General features: G+C 44.3%; 1 protein-coding gene and 1 non-coding gene across 2 annotated transcripts in view; both read right to left on the reverse strand.

Moving 5' to 3' along the window:
* Nucleotides 1–18,431, reverse strand: part of Plbd1 (phospholipase B domain containing 1) — a 62,999-nt gene that overhangs the window by 23,969 nt on the left and 20,599 nt on the right. Inside the window, exons 3-6 of the mRNA XM_031383674.1 lie at nt 16,684–16,767; nt 15,518–15,656; nt 10,967–11,107; nt 9,863–10,007 (exon numbers count right to left, since the gene is read on the reverse strand). Coding sequence (XP_031239534.1) covers nt 9,863–10,007; nt 10,967–11,107; nt 15,518–15,656; nt 16,684–16,767 — 509 coding nt within the window. The remainder of the gene's footprint in view (nt 1–9,862; nt 10,008–10,966; nt 11,108–15,517; nt 15,657–16,683; nt 16,768–18,431) is intronic.
* On the reverse strand, nt 11,769–11,875 carry LOC116100087. Its single transcript, XR_004122452.1, has one exon. It is a non-coding gene; the product is annotated as a U6 spliceosomal RNA (small nuclear RNA).

Below are 18,431 nucleotides of genomic sequence, written 5' to 3' on the forward strand. Positions count from 1 at the left end.
TAAATGTTAACAAATTCAGATAAATTGAAATCATGTATCTTTTCTCATCATAATGCAACAAAACTTAACAAAAAAAAAAAGATGAAAAAAAAAGTTATAAGAACTAGACGAAAACAAGCCTGAGCAAAGGCCTTAAGCATCCATACTAAATGTAAGTGTCTGTGTCGGTATTCCAGGCTTGGTGGGCATAGAAAGTCCTGTTATTTAGAATAATGAATCATGATTAGGATTAACCTAGGAATGTTAAACTGGCTTAATGTCAGAAAATCAATAGGCATAAATCAATCACCATGTTTGTAAAAAAGAAAAGTCATATGTTCCTCCCAATAGGTGCTGAGAAAGGATTTGGTAAAATAAAAACAAAACCTTCACTGACAAAATCACTCAGCACAGTGGGAAGGAAAGGGGTTGGTTACTGCACGTTGGGAAGCCCTTAGCTAAAGCAAGACCTGTGGCTAAAACCTAAATCTTTGTCCCCTGACAGCAGGAGGCAGGTGGAGGTTTTCATCCAGCTCATCTGCATCAACCCCAAGATCCTATCCAGATAACCACAGGAGGGGTCATCAAAGGTACACAGGGACAGGACGGAAGGAGACCATTTCATTCAGAGATGACAGTCCCTTGTGGATAGAAAGAAAAAAAAAATCCCAAGGAATCTATAACACGTAATAAATAATTTAGAGAAGTCTAGGACTAGAGAGGAGCTCTGGACCTCAGAGCTGTGTTGGTAGGTAAAGATACTAGCCACCAAGCCTGAAGACCTGAGTTCTATCTCCAGACCCACGTGACGGAAAGAGAGCACTAATTTCCTCCAGTTATTCTCCACGCGTACACACCGCACCTACAGTGAATACAGAAAGGTCTCAGGGAAGTAACAATGACAAACATCAACGGAGGCCAGGTGCTCCACTCCATGGGAGAGTCACCTTTCATTCCAGGACTCTGGAAAGGTGACAGCAAGGTGTGTATCTCTGAATCTGAGGCCAGCCTGGTCTACATAGCGAGTGTCAGGCCAGCTGGACTACATAATAAAACCCTGCCTTAAAGTTAAAATAAAATAAAGTAAAATAAAATAGTAAAGGCACCATCTACACAGTGTTTTGTCTGCTTTTGGTTTTTGAGACAGTCTCACTGTGTACTCCAGGTTGGCCTCAGATTCACAATCCTCACCCCAGACACCTGAATGTGGGGTACAGTGGTGGCCTTGAATTTTCCACGTTTTTTTGCTTCAAGAGTTAGATTCTAATTTTTTTTAAGATGTATTTTAGTTTATGTGAGTACACTGTAACTGTTTTCAGACACACTAGAAGAGGGCATTTCATCCCATTACAGATGGTTGTGAGCCACCATATGGATGCTGGGAATTGAACTCAGGACCTCTGGAAGAGCAGTCAGTGCTCTGACCCTCTGAGCCATCTCTCCAGCCCCCAGATTCTAATTGTTTGCCTTTAGTGTAAACTGGTCATAATCCCTCCCCTCTAATAAACAGAATGTGGTGGAAGTGGCCCTGTGACCTCTGAGTCAGATCACAATAGGCTGACCAACCAGCTTGTTCTCCAGTGTCACCTGATTTGGTGGAAACCAAGCACTCTGTCATGGAGACACTTAGTCACTCCTGAGGAGAGGAGAGTGGAGAGGAAGAAGTGCCAGCCGCCATACCAGCCCTGTGAGAGCCCTTGGGAATCCCCAAGCTTTAGTTCCAACACGTGCACATCCAGCCCTGCAGGTCCCCAGTCTCTGTGACATCTGGCTAACATCTAGACACACTTTCCTCACTGAACCTATCTGAGTTGCTGGTCCACAAAATCCATGAGATGCTAAATGACTAATACCGTGTTACACGGCTGGGTTGTAGGGCTCTTGGTTATGTAGCAGTGACCAGCTAATACACACACACAAATGCGTGGTGAACAATTGGAAGAAGGAATTTAAAAATTCATTTTGATTACAGTACCATCAGAACTTATTTAAGAATAAATTTAATTAAAACTATATGCCCAAGTTTCAGTATGATCGAGGGTCCATCAACAGTCTGTTAAGATAGAAGTCTTACTGTCATTCGTGGAGACAGTAGCACCTTTAAGAGGTGGGGCCTCGAAGGAGAGCCTTGTCACTGAGGCCAAGCCACAAGTGCTTTTCATGGTCTCGTGACCATTCTTGAGGAGGACTAAGGGCTGCCCTCCCTCCACCCTCCTCCCTCTTCCAGGGTTGAGATGCAGTGGCTTTGACAATGCTCTGGCTTTGCCCCATCATGTAATGTAGCCCAGAACTAAGCAGTTGCCAACACTGTGCTGGTGAACACACAAATTTGTATGCTAAGTTAAACACTGAGTATCAGGCGTTTCATTTTTTTTCCCCATCTGTCTGTCTGTCATCTACTCATCTACCTATATCTATGTATCTGTCTGTCTGTCTGTCTATCTGACTATATCTATCTATCTATCTATCTATCTATCTATCTATCTATCTATCTATCTATCTATCTAATCATCTGTTTTTAAGAAAGAGAGTCCCTAGCTGGCCTGGGACTCACAGAGATCTGCTAATCTCTGCCTCCTGAGTGTTGGGATTAAAGATATGTACCACTATGCTTGGCCAGGCTATTTAATTATAGTGGTGGAAAACTAACACTTTGTGTAAAACTACAAAACATCAACCATATATTTAAATGAGTACACGTGCTTGTATTGGACTCAGTATGAATCCAGTATTTACAGTGACCTGGTTGATATTGTTCTGCTGTTTTGCGGCAAGGTCTAATATAGCCCAGGCTGCCCTGAACTAAGCCTGTTCCCTCTACCCTCTGCCCCACCCCCACCCCCCAGTGCTAAGATTACAGGTAAACACCACTGCACCCAGCTTCAGCTGTAGTCTTTTAAAATACCAACACTTGAAGGAATAATCCCATTAATTACTAGTGACTTCATTAATTTGTTATGATGGCCTCTAGAGATTACCATGCAGCATACTGAGAAAGTTGAAGGTACAGCAAGGTGTGCCAGCCAGCCAGGTACTGCTGACCTCAACACGAACCCGAGCTCTGGGCTAAAGTCCCACACTGTCCATTCACATACCTCTTCATCTTTGAAAGCCTTCCTTACAATGACTGAAGTCTTCTTCAGTCACCTTGTGAATAACTATGTGGAGCATGTCAGGCATTATATTCCTGATCTGTGTCTAGCATAGAAGAAATTGCTTTCTAGAAAATTTCTAGATCTTCTGTTGGCTAAGACTGGCTGGGATAGCATAGGCATCTCATACGGGCCCTTCCTTTCTGTCTCTTCGCCTGGGACCTCTTCTCTAACTTACACACACACACACACACACACACACACACACACACACACACTCCCGCTCAATGTGAGGAGTTTCAGGACTTCTGCCTGTCGCATGGTCCAGGCGTAAACTCCTTCAGCTGGCCCTTAGTGTCTTCTTTGAAGCAAGCTCAACTCCAGGCTGTCACACCAGTGAAACACCAGTGATTTGGAAGAACTTTTATTACAGAACATGTGCTAAGAGCCCGACTTCCCAAGGTTACCTGCTGACCTTGTTCTCAGGGAAATCCCATCTCCCTTCTTCAGCTGAGGTGCGGGAGGGAGGGAGGGCGAAGGGAGGCACAGACTGTGTTTAGAAAGTGTACTCTCTGCTCCATTTCTGGCCAGCTCACCCAGCGGGGGCCCTGCTTTTCTGTGATAGGCAGTTCCTCAGAGGCTCCTGCCCCCTGAGGTTGCTTCACAAGACAAACCCAGCTTTGCAAGGGATTTACTGCCTTCCACTGAATTTCATAAACAAGTCTCTAGAGGTGATGATACTTCAAGAAAATACTTGTCCAAAGTTCTGGAACCTCTAAAGGAGACAGCCTTTGTTCAACTTTATTATAGAACAGAAGTTCAAAACCTGTGAGCAGAGACCCCTCTGCAGATCAAATGACCCTTTCATGGGGGTTGCCTAAGACCATTGGAAATCAGATATTTACATTCCACTTCATAACACTAGCAAAAGTACAGTTATAAAATAACGACAAAGTTAATTTTATGGTTTGGGATCATCGCAACATGAGGAACTGTATCAAAGGTTGCAGCATTCGGAAGGTTGAGAACCACTGTTAAAAAAAAGTTTTCTGACCCTCACTAAACACAGTTTGAAAAGTTAGGGTCTTCTTCGGTGACAACTGGCAGGGCTGTGGGTGGTAAGAGCTCTGCACTGTCCTTTCCCGCCAACGGTGCAGAACCACCACTGACTGCACAGTTAGTGAGGACGCTGCTGAACACACAACATGAGATCAGCTTATGGAGACAGCGTGAGGGACTATACTGTGCCTTCTGTTTCCCTGTGCTGGGGTATCTATGCATTTGTTGTAGGAAACTAACTTTTAAGGAGTTTTGCCAGAGGACTGGTGGGATGGTTCAGTGAGTAAGGCTGCCTGCAGTCAAGCATGAGTTCGGTCCCCAGAACCCACATGATAGAAAGAACACTGATTCCTACAAGCTGCTTTCGGACACCACACAGATACACATGCACACATTCTCTCTCTCTATTATATATACATATATATATATATATATATGCATGTATATATGTATACATATGTACATATACATACATGCATACATATATATGTATATACATACACATATACACACACATACACATACACACACACACACACACAAGCACACGCGCACACATACATATACATACACTGGCAGGGTTCTGGTTAAGTAGGACCAGGGGCACACGGAATGCTGTGACAAGCATGTTAGTGGTTACTTTGGACATTGTTTCCTTCTAGACGGTGGATAATGGTTCTTTGGTCTCCACACAGACTGATGATTTGTAAAGCTTTACGGAGATTCCGGTGACCCTAGGGGCTGTACCAGCTTTCCGTATTCCGTGACAGCCCCGCTGTAGCTCTCTGTATCTGCTGAGCTAGATATTGGGAAGTGAAGCTCTGTGGATGTCACTGCCACCAGTCATCTTGGTGGCCCTGCACCGACCTCCCTTCTTCTAAGCCTGTGCATTTTCTCCCACCTGTGTAATAGTTGCCCCTTGTGGCACTGATGCACGGCCTTCTCCTAATGCACGGCTAACCTGGGGGTGGGATGCATGGCTAACCTGGGGGTGGGATGCATGGCTAACCTGGGGGTGGGAGGAATGGTCATTAGCATTTGTACTTAAAATATTCAGGGGATGGAGAGATTGCTCAGAAGTTAAGACCACTCATTGCTTTTGTGGGGAGCCTTGGTTCAATCCCCAACACCCATATAATGGCTCACAACCATCTGTAACTCCAGTTCCAGGGTGTCTGGCACCCTCTTCTGCCCTCCATTGGCACCAGACACATATGTGATATGCAGACATATACGCAGGCAGAAAACCCATACATATATAATTAAAATTAAAGCAAGATTTGCTTTATTTTTTAGTTTGTGGGTCCTGAGGTTGAAGCTCAGGCCATAAGGTTTGGTAGCAAGCAGCTTGGTTAGCTGAGCCAACTACTCACTTTTCTCACTGCGTTTTAATTTTAGTTTCATTTATTTCTCACTAGAATGTAAGTTTTGTACTACTAAACATTGTACCTTTCTTGCTACCCATCATAAAAACATCATAAAATGGATTTATCTTATTATTCTGTATGGATATGCATATATGTGAGCCTGGTGCTCACAAGGCCAGAAGAGGATATTGAATCCCCTGGGACTGGGGAATATAGATGTTGTGAGCCACCATGTGGGTGCTGGGAATCAAACCGAGGTCCTCTACAAGAGCAGCTTGTGCTCTTAACCTGCTGAGCTGTCTCCCTGGCTCTGCATCATAAATCTTTTTCGAAGCACAACAATTATAGAAAACAAGCGATAGATAAGTACTCTCTAATGTGTACAGCTTTACAGAGACATCCTGCTAGCCCCATTTTGCTTTTGTTGAAAACACAGGAGCACGCTAACATGTAAGGCAGGAATGGTGAGTACAGTTTAACAGACACTCAAAGCCTAGTGACGTAAAAGAAAATGCTTATTCACGGTTGTTTGAGACAGAGTTTCACTCTGAATAGCAGGAGGCCCTAGCTGGACCCTCCTGCCTCATCTCTCCACGGACTAGGATTGCAGGACAGTACCCCATTCTGCAGCCTGGCGGAATCACTCCTGGTTCTCATAGTAATCTTTCCCCCTTTCCTTCCCTTCTTTTCCTTTCCCTTCTCCCCACTTTCTCCCTATCTTGAGTTTAACTATGCAGCCCAGGCTGGCCTTGAACTCACATCAATCCTCCTGCCCCAACTTTCCAAGTGCTGAGATTAAAAACTTGAGTTACCATACCCAGCGCCATGACAGACACCTCAATAGTCACTTCAAATTTCCAGGCCAGGAACACACCACATTGTTAAATGAGGACAAGGGGGAGGGGGACTGGAGAGATGTTCTTCCAGAGGTTCTGAGTTCAGTTCCCAGCAACCACATAGTGGCTCACAACCATCTGTAATGGGATCTGTGTGTCTGAAGAGAGCCACAGTATACTCACATACATAAAATAAATAAATCTTTAAAAAAATGGGGACAAGGATCATATGAAATCTCCTACATATCGGAATCTGCAGATGGAGGAGGTTAGACAGCCTGGTCTCTGTCATCTCAGTAAGTTTGCTTCATGACTTGATATGTATGTTCTGACTCAGGAATTTGTTAAATTTTATATTGCTTTGTTTAATTTTTTTTTGTTTTTTTTTTTCTTTCTTTGTTTGTTTTTTTTTTTTTTTTTTTTCAAGACAGGGTGTCTCTGTGTAGCCCTGGCTGTCCTGGAACTCACTCTGTAGACCAGGCTGGCCTCAAACTCAGAAATCCGCCTGCCTCCGCCTCCCAAGTGCTGGGATTAATGGCATGCACCATCACTGCCCAGCTTTGCTTTGATTAATTTTAATATAAATACTTGAACTATTAAGTCACTTGCTTATGTCCTAATAGATTCATTTCTATATTCTGTTCTGGTTTTATGGCATAATTAACAAATATACCTGTATATATTCAAATCTGTAGATGTTTTTAGAAACATTTATTTTTATTTCTGTGTGTGCCTTCATGAATATATATGCATCACTTGTATACAGGTGCTGTAGAGTTATTTTTATTTCTGTGCATGTGTGTGTGCCTTCATGAATGTATATGCATCACTTGTATACAGGTGCTGGAGAGGCCAGAGGGCATTTTATCCCTGGAGCTGAAGTTATAGATGGTGGTAAGTCACTCGATGTAGGAACTGGGAATTGAGCCTGGGCCCTCAGCAAGAGTCCTAAGTGCTCTAAGCACTAAGCCATCTCTCTATAATATACCTGGATTTTAGCCAAACTAATGAGCTCACATAGCCAACTTTTCATGTGTATGCTTGGTGAGAACATGGAAGATCTACTATGAGTAAATTTCAAGTGTGGGTTGTGAAAAGCCCTTCACAGGTCCCTACTGTTCAACCTAAACTAAGCCCCTCCTCCTATTCTACCCAGTCACTACGGCATTTCTCCACCACCAAGTACAAAACCACACTCCATGGTATGAGGGAGCCATGACATGAATCTTGGCTTCGTGTCAAAGCCAGATTCCACATCTACCCTTGACATCCAATATGGCTGATCCTTAGTCAACCAGTTGGCCCTGCTAAAGTGTTTCCAATTCAGTCTTCTAGCTCCTACTGAGAACAGAGTTGCCTAATCAGAGGAAATGTGAGTTACATTGTTGTGTGGGCTCCTGGAAGAATACCCAGAGGACAGGAGGCCTGCTGTTCTGGGTGTGGTGGCACAGTCTCAAAGGCAGAGCTAGGGAGGGTGGGGCAGGGGGATAGAGGCCACACTGGTCACATAGCAAGCCCTTTCCTCCAAAAGTCGTCTGCTTCTGCTGTCTTTGGAGTTTCTATAAGCGTCTCTGCATTATTTGCATTGATGTATATAGTATTTAAAATTATGTTTGAATTTATTTATCGTGTGTGGGAGCATATGGCATACAGTACACATGTAGAGGTCAGAGGACAATTTACAGAAGCTAAATCTCTTCTAGGATGAGGTCCTGGGAATCAAACTCAGGCCCTGAGGTTTCCAGCAGGCTCCTTAACCAGCTGAGGAGCCTCGTCAGCTCTATCCATCCTTCCTTCCTTCCTTCCTCCCTTCCTTCCTTCCTTCCTTCCTCCCTTCCTTCCTTCCTCCCTTCCTCCCTCCCTCCCTCCCCCCTCCCTCTCTTCTTCCCTTCCTCCCTTCCTCCCTCCCTCCCTTCCTCCCTCCCTCCCTTCCTTCCTTCCTTCCTTTCTTCCTTCCTTCCCTCTCCTTTTCTTTCTTTCTCTGTCTCTGTCTCTCTCCATCTCTCTCTTTTGTTTCTTTGTTCCTTCCTCCCTCCCTCCCTCCCCTCCTCCTTTCCTTCCTTCCTTTCTTCTTTCCTCTCTCCCCCCTCTTTCTGATACAAAGTTTCATTATGTAGTCCTAGCTGGCATGGAACTCTCTATGTAGTCTGAGTTTGCCTCAAAAACCACAAGGACCTGCCTGCCTCTGCCTCCCAAGTGGTGGGACTAAAGGCATGTGCCACTGTGCCTAGCTTTAAATCTATATTCTATTCTCAACAAGTTGGGGCTCTGGAAATACTGACTTCACATTCCTGCTCCCCATAAGTCAATGGGAGTCACATAGCTGTCCCTCTCAACATGCCTGATGTTCACTAAAGTTGTCCCACTGCCCTGTGTCCGTCACCACGGACACTGTCACCCACTCCCCTGTGTCCGTCACCACAGACACTGTCAATCCCCACAGGTCTCCTTTAGGCATTGCCTTTGGAGACCCTCCTCTCAGAGACCTCCCATCGTCTCTACTGTTCTAATCCTAGCCACAGTTCACTGCCGTGGCAACTGTCAGCCTCACCTTCCCCATCAAGTAATTGGGGCATCTCCCTCTTTGGGCCACTCCCAATGCTTAGTAAGTGTTTATAGCTGTCCTGGTTAATATTGATCACCAACTTGATAGGATCTTCAGTCACCCAGGAGACACCTGTGATGTCTGGGCACACCTGTGAGAGATTGTCTAGACTAGGTTGGCATCTGGCTAAGCCTGTGAAGGACTATCTTACTAGGTTAATGGGGATGTGACGACCCAGCCTAAAAGCAGATGGCCCCACTTCCTACTCCTGGGTCATGGACTGGATAAACAGAAGAAACGGAGCTAAATGGGAGCATCCACCTCTCTTTGCTTCCTGACAGTGGACACTTACAACCAGCTGCCTCAAGCTCTTCTTATCTCTAGGATTTTCACCCTCTAGGATGATCTACCCCCTTAACTGCAAGCCAGCAGAAGCCCTCTCTCCCTTCAGTTGCTCTTATCAGGGCATTTTGTTGCAGCCATGGAAAATGTAGCTAAGACAGAGCCTATCATATCCAGGGATACTGTTAACTATCTGTGATTCCTGGCTCTCCTGACTGCTGTACAGGGGCTAAAAGTCTATACACAATCCTCCATTAGCAAAAGTCTGAGGTGTCACACATCAGGTGAAGAACTGGGCACACTGCTGCGAATGAGGGAACCGGAGTTAGTGAGAGCAGGATCTGCCTTCCAACTTCATCTGCTAGCACCGCACAGTCCGGGAAACACAGACTGAAGTGTTCTGTTGGCATCTGAGGTAAATTCTGACGCATCTACTTAACGTTTGCAAAGCACTTCCTGCTTGACCGCTCTGTAAACCCCTGTATCATTCTGTTAAACGAGACGACTTGACTTCTTCAAACGACACTCTCAAATCGGACTGTACCCCAGCTGCAGACATTTCATCTCTCCTTCCAGCTAACTTCGGATTACCAACGTTTTATTTTGCAAAAGGTACACAGATCTTGCTCTAAGTTTACTCACCTGGATAACTGCTGAAAGAGAGCCGGTTGCTGGTGGTGTATGAGTCCTTGATGTTGAAGTCCCAATGTTTATAGATCCTGAGCATGGCTGCATATGTGTACCAGCTTGAGTGGGCAAAATAGATGTTTTCAAATCCAGGAAGAACCTGCCGTCAGAATCATAGTTAATAATGCAGGCATACGGTAGCTCTCTATATATTACACACAGGAGGCATTCATGGGTGTACCAACTTAGGTAAAATATTTGTGGTACTCTCTTCTTAGAAAGAATTACATTTATTTGTGTGTGTGTGTGTGTGTGTGCATGCACAAATGTGTATGTATGTATGTATGTATGTATGTATGTATGTAGATGTGAGATTGCCATGGTATACTCGTGTAGGTCAGAGGACAATCTGCGGAGCTAATTCTTTCCTTTCACCCTGTGGTTCTCAGGGATCCAACTCAGGTCATCAGGCTTGACAGCAAGAGCCTTCTACCTGATGAGTGATCTCCTCTGCGATTATTGCTTTCTTTACTATTGGAAAATACAGCCAAGGGCTCCAACATTAACCTTTAATGTATACAACACGGATTGTCCTTGGCTGTGTGAAACAGAACAATCTGGAAGGTAGAAATCTTGAAGCCCATCCAAGTGCCTACCATTTCTCTCTCTCTCTGTATATATGTATACATATATGTATACACATATATATATATACATATATATGTATGTATATATACACACATATGTGTGTTATATATATGTGTGTATATCTGTATATCTGTATCTGTATCTGTATCTGTATCTGTATATGTATATGTATATGTATATGGTTGTGAGCCACCAAGTGGTTGCTGGGAATTGAATTCGGGCCCTCTGGAAGAACAGCCAGTGCTTTTAATCACTGAGCCATCTCTCCAGCCCTCCTGCCATAACTTCTACCATAGAGGATCCATATACCATAACATCCAGCCAGGAGTGAGAAGAGGTTAGCTATCCATGGATGCTAGACATATAGAAAAAGAATGTGAAATCTGCTGTGGTGTATAATTAGTATATGCTAATACATGTTAATAAAAAGGTCTGTGTGGGTAGGAAGGAGACTGGAGCTGCAGGTCTCACCTTAATAAGAGCGGAGCAGTGGCCCATTTCCCAAATCTTAAACTTCTCCATGCTGCTGCTTTTGGTGGGGGATAGGGAGGGAATGAGGTCCAACAGGTCACCAACAGCGTTCAGGAACTGAAGTTGGAACATTGTCATGGGCTGTGAAAAGACACAACAGCGCTTATGACATGTGTCGGTTCTGACTTTTCCTGTTGTTCATGCTCTGTGAAATTACTACCTCATGGGAGGTGTACAGTGTGACGGGGGTACTTCATGGTACTGTAACTCACAAACTCATTTTCTGGCTTCATAATTGAGACGCAAAGTTAGTACACTTGTGTGGGGACAAATTCTACAAGTCAAATTTCTCGCTGAAGACAACAATCAGGGCTTCTCTTGGTGTTCCTCTGAGGGGGTTCCTTAGCTATGGCAGTGACTTTATTGGGTTTCATGGTTCCAGAGGGTTCCAGTCCATAATAATTATACTGAGGAACACGGCAGCAGGCAGGAAGGTATAGCTCTGGGGCAGTAACTGAGAGCTTACATCTGATTCTTAAGCACGAACCCCAGAGTTCTAACAGGAAATGAACTTTTGAAACCTCCGAGTCATCAGTGACATGCCCCCTCCAACAGAGCCACACCTCCCAGTCCTTCCCAAACAGTTCTAGCAACTGTTTGTGACAAATTATTCAAATATATGAGCCTATTGGGGATCATTCTCATCTAAAACACCACAGAAAATTTATTTCCTTTTTGTTCTATGTCTATTCTCAGAGGAGCCTCTTTTCCAGACTCTTTCTTTCTTTTTTCTCTCTTTTTTTTTTTATATGGAATCCTCATGAATTTGCATGTCATCCTTGCACAGGGGCCATGCTAATCTTCTCTGTATCGTTCCAGTTTTAGTATATGTGCTGCCAAAGCGAGTACCAGCCTCTTTCTATTAGTGTCTCTTGAGACATTATTCTGCTATGTGGCCAAGTTGCTGAAGAACTCACAGAAATTCTCCTGCCTTAGCACCCCCAAGTGTGCAGAGTACAGGAATGAACCACCACAAACAGTGGGTTACTCCATTTTGCTGAAAGTTTAGATCTTTGTCCATACACAGGTAAGTGCAGTCCTCACCCACCATCCAGGAAATGTCTCTTTGCAACAGATGGAGGCCACTGCAAAGAGCACAACCAATCAAAACGCAGAACCGTGGTGCCCAGTCCCAAAGGATACATTGATAAAACACTCCTGTACCGAAGGCTCAGGAAGCAGTGCAGGAGAAGGGTGTAAAGATGACGAGACCCAGAAAACCAGGGACTTCCTGTGATACTTCCTGTGATAGCCTCCTGGGAAGGTCAGAGGCTACTCCCACACAGTCTTGCCAACATGGCTACCTTAACATGAGTAGGACAAGGATGGCAAGAACAGAAGGCGGGGGAGGATGGGGCGAGATCACGGGGCCTCAGCCCTACTGAAGAACTCTGAGAACTAAGAAATGCTGAGAATGGGGGAAATGGTCTACCCCAGGAAAAGCCTACCAGTTACAAAGGTCAGCCCTGAAACACACAGACAAGTATCATATATGGAATGAGCCACTTGCACTTATTTATTTAGGAATATATCTTTATTTGTCTGTCTGTCTGTCTGTCTGTCTGTCTGTCTATCTATCTACCTACCTATTACACATATATGTATGTATGTAACAACAGCTAATGAAAAAAAGAAACCATAAATTTGAGAGTAAGGAGTTCATGAAAGGACTGGGAGGCAAGGAAGGGAAAAATGATATAATTATTATCTCAAAAAAGTAAAAAAATTTTTAAAGGAAATGCTATCATCCCTCCTCCTTCCTTTGCTATTCCTCTCTTTTATATATTTTTATTTATATTTTTTCAAGGTTTAGATTTTTTAAATTATTATTACTTTTACATTTATTTATTTATTTATTTTTATTCTATATGCATAGATGCTTTGTCTGCATGAACTTCTGCACACTATATGTCTGTAGCATCCAGGGAGGCCAGAAGCAGGCTCTGGGGTTACACATGTTGTGAACACAATTGTGAGTGCTGGGAATTGAATCCATGTGCTCTGCAAGAGCAGTCTATGCTCTTACCTGCTGAGTCACCTCTGCAGAATGATAGGGTTTTAGTCTTTAAAAATGTTTAAATTATATTCTGTATTTTTGTGTATCGGTGGGTGGAAGTGTACATGTGTACACGTATGTGTGCATGTATGTATGTGTGTGTGTCTCTGTGCACAAATGCCATGGTGCACATGTGGAGGTCAGAGGATAATCTGTAGGAGTCAGTTCCCTCCTTTCACTATGCCCACATAGTAACTGAATCCGGATCAACAAGCTTGGCATCAAGAGACTTTATCCTTTAACATTCTCAATAGACATTGTTTATTCTCAAAAACAGAAAAAAGAAAAATCTATCATCTACCTATCTATCTATCTATCATCTGTCTGTCTGTCTATCTGTCTATCTATCTATCTATCTTTCTACCATCTACATGTCTCTCTGCCCTTCCATCCAACATTATCTGGATAGAAGACAGCATGTAAGAAACATTTGTCCTCATCTCACTGTCTTTTATACTTAGTAACAAATCCCCAAGGCTGTTCCCAGACAGAACCTGGATTTATCGGAGCTACTCCATTGGCCCAATCTGCATTTGGATAGTTTCAGTCTTCTGCTATGATACATGACTTGCAATCAGCAGGTCTGCACACCTCCCTTATTGTATCTCTGCTGCGGTATCCTTGTGATAACACTAAATAGAGATTTCAAAGCACAGAAATCCTAACCAGTGTTTTAGAATAGGGTCCTCTCTTTTCACAGCCTGTCAACACCTGACTATGGAGGAACTATTTCCTTCTCCTTCCCTCCCTCCCTCCCTCCCTCCCTCCCTCCCTCCCTCTCTCCCTCCCTTCCTTCCTTCCTTCCTTCCTCCCTTCCTTCTCCTCCCCAATTCCTTATTCTTCCTTTCTCTCTTTCTATATAGTATCCTAGTTAGGATTTCTGTTGCTGTGATGAAACACCATGACCAAAAAGCTTACACTTCCATATCGATGTTCATCATCTAAAGAAGTCAGGATAGATACTCAAACAGGAACCTAGAAGCAGGAGCTGAAACAGAGGCCATGGAGGAGTGCTGCTTACTGGCTTGTTCAGCCTGCTTTCTTATAGAACCCAGAACCACCAACCCCGGGACAGTACCAACCACACTGGGCTGGGACCTCCCTCATCAATTGCTGATTAAGAAAATGCCGTGCAGGCTTGCCTACAGCCCGATCTTATGGAGGCATTTTCTCAATTAAGATCTACCTTGTAAATGACTCCAGGCTGTGTCAAGTTAATATAAACTAGACAGCACATGTAGTGTTTCATGTACCCCAGGCTGGCCTCAAATTCACTATGCAGTTGAAAATGGCTGTTCTAGTTCCATCTGGATTGATGTGATAAAATATTTGGACAAGAAGCGACTCAGGGAAGGAAAGGATTTATGTGACTTACAAGTGCAGGCTAAGACCCATCCACAGTAAAGAGCAAAGAGAACAGAGGCATCCTCACTGTGTGCTTGCATCCTCACTGTGTGCTTGCATCCTCCTCAGCTAGTCTCCATTCTTACACAGCGCCAGGGCACAGTGCATCACATGGTGCCACCCACATTCAGAGTGGGGTTTTCCACCTCAATTGATAATCCAGACAATCTTGCACAGGCAGGCCCATAGGCTAACCTGCTCTACACAATCCCTCAGGATTCTCTTCCCCATGGTGGTTAATTGTGTTGACAGTTCAAACTAGCCAGCACAATGGCCTAGAACTCTTGATCCTCTCATCTCTACGCCTAGGGGCTTGAGTTTCAGGTGTGTGCCACCATGCCCAGCTTGTAAATTGCATTTCTAATTTATGAGTGGAGGGGGGAACTCCTGTGATTAAGAATCATAAACATCATTGTGGTGAACATTTTTTCAAATATTTTGCCCGATGTATACATCTACACACACACACACACACCATATATTACCGAAGGGAACAAGACATCCTTAACTTTCAGAACTGTGTCAACTGGTATCTCAGGCACCTCAGGCTTGCTACTTTCCTTTCCGAATGAAGGCACATTCTGCAGCAGTGACTCAGCAGGTAAGAGCATAGGCTGCTCTTGCAGAGCACATGGATTCAATTTCCAGCACTCACAATTGCATTCACAACATCTGTAACTCCAGAGCCCGCTCTGGCCTCGTTGGACGCCATAGACATATAGTGCGCTTAGAAGTAATCGAGTAGCTCAGGTTGGCCATGTACCCAGGTTGGCCATGTGCCCTGGATGCTTGGCTTGTTTCCTGTTCATTTGCTTGTTTCTTCGGTTGGATTTAGTTAAGTGGATTTTTGTGAGAATGATCATTAGATGAGGAAAATTTTATTTTGTTTTGTTTGTGGTGCAAGGGATAGAACCCAGAACATGCTAGATAAGTGCTGTGCCACAAAGCTATATTCCTAACCTCGAATCAAAGAAAAGTTTGTTTTATCATTCCAGTCATACAGATTCTGAGGAACCTTCTAAAAGCCTTACCTTTGTTTTCTCTTCCAAAGCCCTTTTCTGCGCTCCAAGATACAGCCCGTCTAGCTGTGCCACCACATAGCCGGTGTGTCTCCAGAACGGGTCGTCTTTCCGTTCTTTGATGTTTTCTCTAGTCCACAGTTCTTGCTTCCTGGGGGAGAAATCAGACTTTACCATAGATCCCCTGGTGCTGGAGTTACAGACGGTTGTGAGCCAGCATGTAGGTGCTGGGAACAGAGCCCAGGTCATTTACAAGAGAGAGCAGCAGGTGCTCTTAACTGCTGAGCCATCTCTCCAGGATCCCAAAATGGTTTATTTTTTAATAGTTCTTTCAGTTTTCCTTCTTTTAGTTCTCTGGGGTTTTGTTTTGTTTGTTTTTATGAGATTATTTAATGATTTGACACAATTTTTCACACAGAAAGCTATTTCTGGTCTGTTTAGGTGCCTCTATTCTTAAGACAACCCAGTGCACACTTCTGGGGATACAGCCCTGTAGTTTTGCCTGATGCCTAAGAACCTCTAGCCATCCACAAATGTGGTGTTGAATGCCTGACTCAGCAGAACACACAAGAACCTTTGGGTCCCAGATGGTGTCTGCCATGCCATCAAGTTAATTAGACTTACATTTTACTCTTAATTAACATAGAAGCACCCCAGAGAGCATTAAGAAGTCTGACTTTAGCCCTGTGCTTGTAGGTGATTTCTGTACTGTTGACACGGAGGCAAGGGATCTTAGCTTGAATTCGAGGTCAGGCTGGGCTACATGGTAAGACTGTCTCTCCACATGCCAGGCTAGGGATTTAGATGTTCTCCAACTCCAAGCTAGAGGTAATTGCCAGGCTCATGACATAGAAACACCTTACAGAAGGAGGAGAAAGAGTGCCTAGAAAGAAAGAGGGGGGACCCGTGTGGGAGGCTTCAGGGAGGGGGGACCCGTGTGGGAGGGTTCAGGGATTGACATTGACTTCTCTGTCTCATCCACTGGTAATGTGACATTCAGCCTGACCTCTGAGAGAGCTGAAGTTGCTAGCAACCAGGCTTCATTCCATTACAGAAAATGTGGCCCCGCCAGTAAAAGGGTCTGCTGAAGAGGCAGACTAAGATTCAGTATGGCAGGGTAGCCATGGGAACAAGGAAGGGTAGCCATGGGAACAGGGGAAGGGAGCTGTCATACATACTTCATGAAGTCTTGCACTTTCTTCACGATGGAGGGATTCTTGATCAGCTGTGGGTACATGTTCGTGTAGTGGTCATACATGTGTCTGAAATGACAGATACAGCATCACTTTCCAGTGTCTCCTGGATGTCACAACTTCAATAACTTACTCTTTTGGCTTAACTGGAATCTCACCAGTCACAAATCTCCACCACCCTTCTTTAAAACTCCAACCACACAAATGCACAGCTTCACATGAAGGTCTGTTTCCAGGCACTGGAAATAAGAGCACTCGCCGCTCTCCCAGAGGACCCGAGTTTGGTTCCCAGCACTCAGCATAAAAGCCAGATGTGATGGTGTGTAACTGTGACACTGTGCTGGGGAGATGGAAGAGTGGATGCTGGGGACTCGCTGGCCAGACAGCTTAGGTGAAGTGAGTGCTGGTTCAATAAAGAGACCTTTCCTTAAAGAGTAAGGCGGTGGGGCTACAGAGGTGGGGCTCAGTTGTCAAGAGTGCAAACTTGTCATGCAGAAGACCTGAGTTCAAGTACCAACCAAACCAGGCAGCTTACAACTACCTATAACTCCAGCTCCAAGGAGTAAAAGTGTCTCTGACTCCTTATTGCACATAGACGCTGACACACACAGACAAACATACACAGACATGCACATATATACACACAGAGAGACATACTCAGACACACACAGACACAGACAGACACACATTATACCACCACACTTACACATTAATAATAATAATAATAATAATAATAATAATGTTTAAGATAAAATGTCCACTACAGGCTCCCGTGTGAATGGTTGGTCCCCAGCTAGCAGTGCTCTTTTGAGACATGATAAAGTCTTTCTAACATAGCCTAGAGGTCAGAGGTAGAGCTATAGAAGTGGGGGAAGTGGGGTTATGGGTCACCCCTTCTCCTGAAGTCCTGTACATTATGACTCTGGACATCATGTAGGCAGCTACACATGCTTCTACGGATAGAGCTACAAGCCACCTTACTGCCTTGCCAATTCTACCAGGAGGGACCGTATCTGCCCCCAAACCATAAACCCCAAATAAAGTTTCCTTTAAAGTAGCTTCTGGCATGTGTTTTATAACAGCGATGAGAAACATCGTTAATAGAGCTCCCGTAAGGCTCCCACATGACTCACTGCTCCCACGGACCCAAATGACCAGAGGTTAAACCCTCTGACACCGGGGGCCCAGAGAGCCTTTCATTCTTAAAGCTGATTGATCACTTCAAGTGTCTTGTCACGGATGGGAAATGGACTAACCAGGAACCCCCTGTGGGTTTGGTGATTTGAGTCAGTTTCTCAGGGCAGCACACTTAGGGCATCTTATTCCAAGTTGCTCCTACACATCTCAATGAGTGTCAGGGGACAGCCAAAAATTCTGTGTGGCCTTGTGCAAAGTGAGGAGACCCTGGAAGCCCATAGTGCTGGAAGAGGCAGGGGACTGCCATTACAGTCTCAGACAGCAATGGTTACACAGCCAGGCATCAGGAAAAGTCTGTAGATCTTACATAGCAGATGACAAAATACCCAAGCTAAAGGATAAAGGAGATTGTTCTCCTGTGATGGGTGCTGAGGAATGTGATCACAGCCATTGACTAAACAAACCCCCTTCTCCCTGCTAGGAGCCTCAGTAACACAGACCCATTTTGGGGGTTCACTGGTCAGAGGAGGAAGGGATAATTGGTTTTGTTTTGTTTTGTTTTGTTTCTGTTTTTTTTTTTTTTTTTTTTTTTTTTT

The sequence above is a fragment of the Mastomys coucha genome, unplaced genomic scaffold (genome assembly GCF_008632895.1).
Source record: "Mastomys coucha isolate ucsf_1 unplaced genomic scaffold, UCSF_Mcou_1 pScaffold20, whole genome shotgun sequence".
In the NCBI taxonomy this organism is placed as follows: Eukaryota; Metazoa; Chordata; class Mammalia; order Rodentia; family Muridae; genus Mastomys; species Mastomys coucha.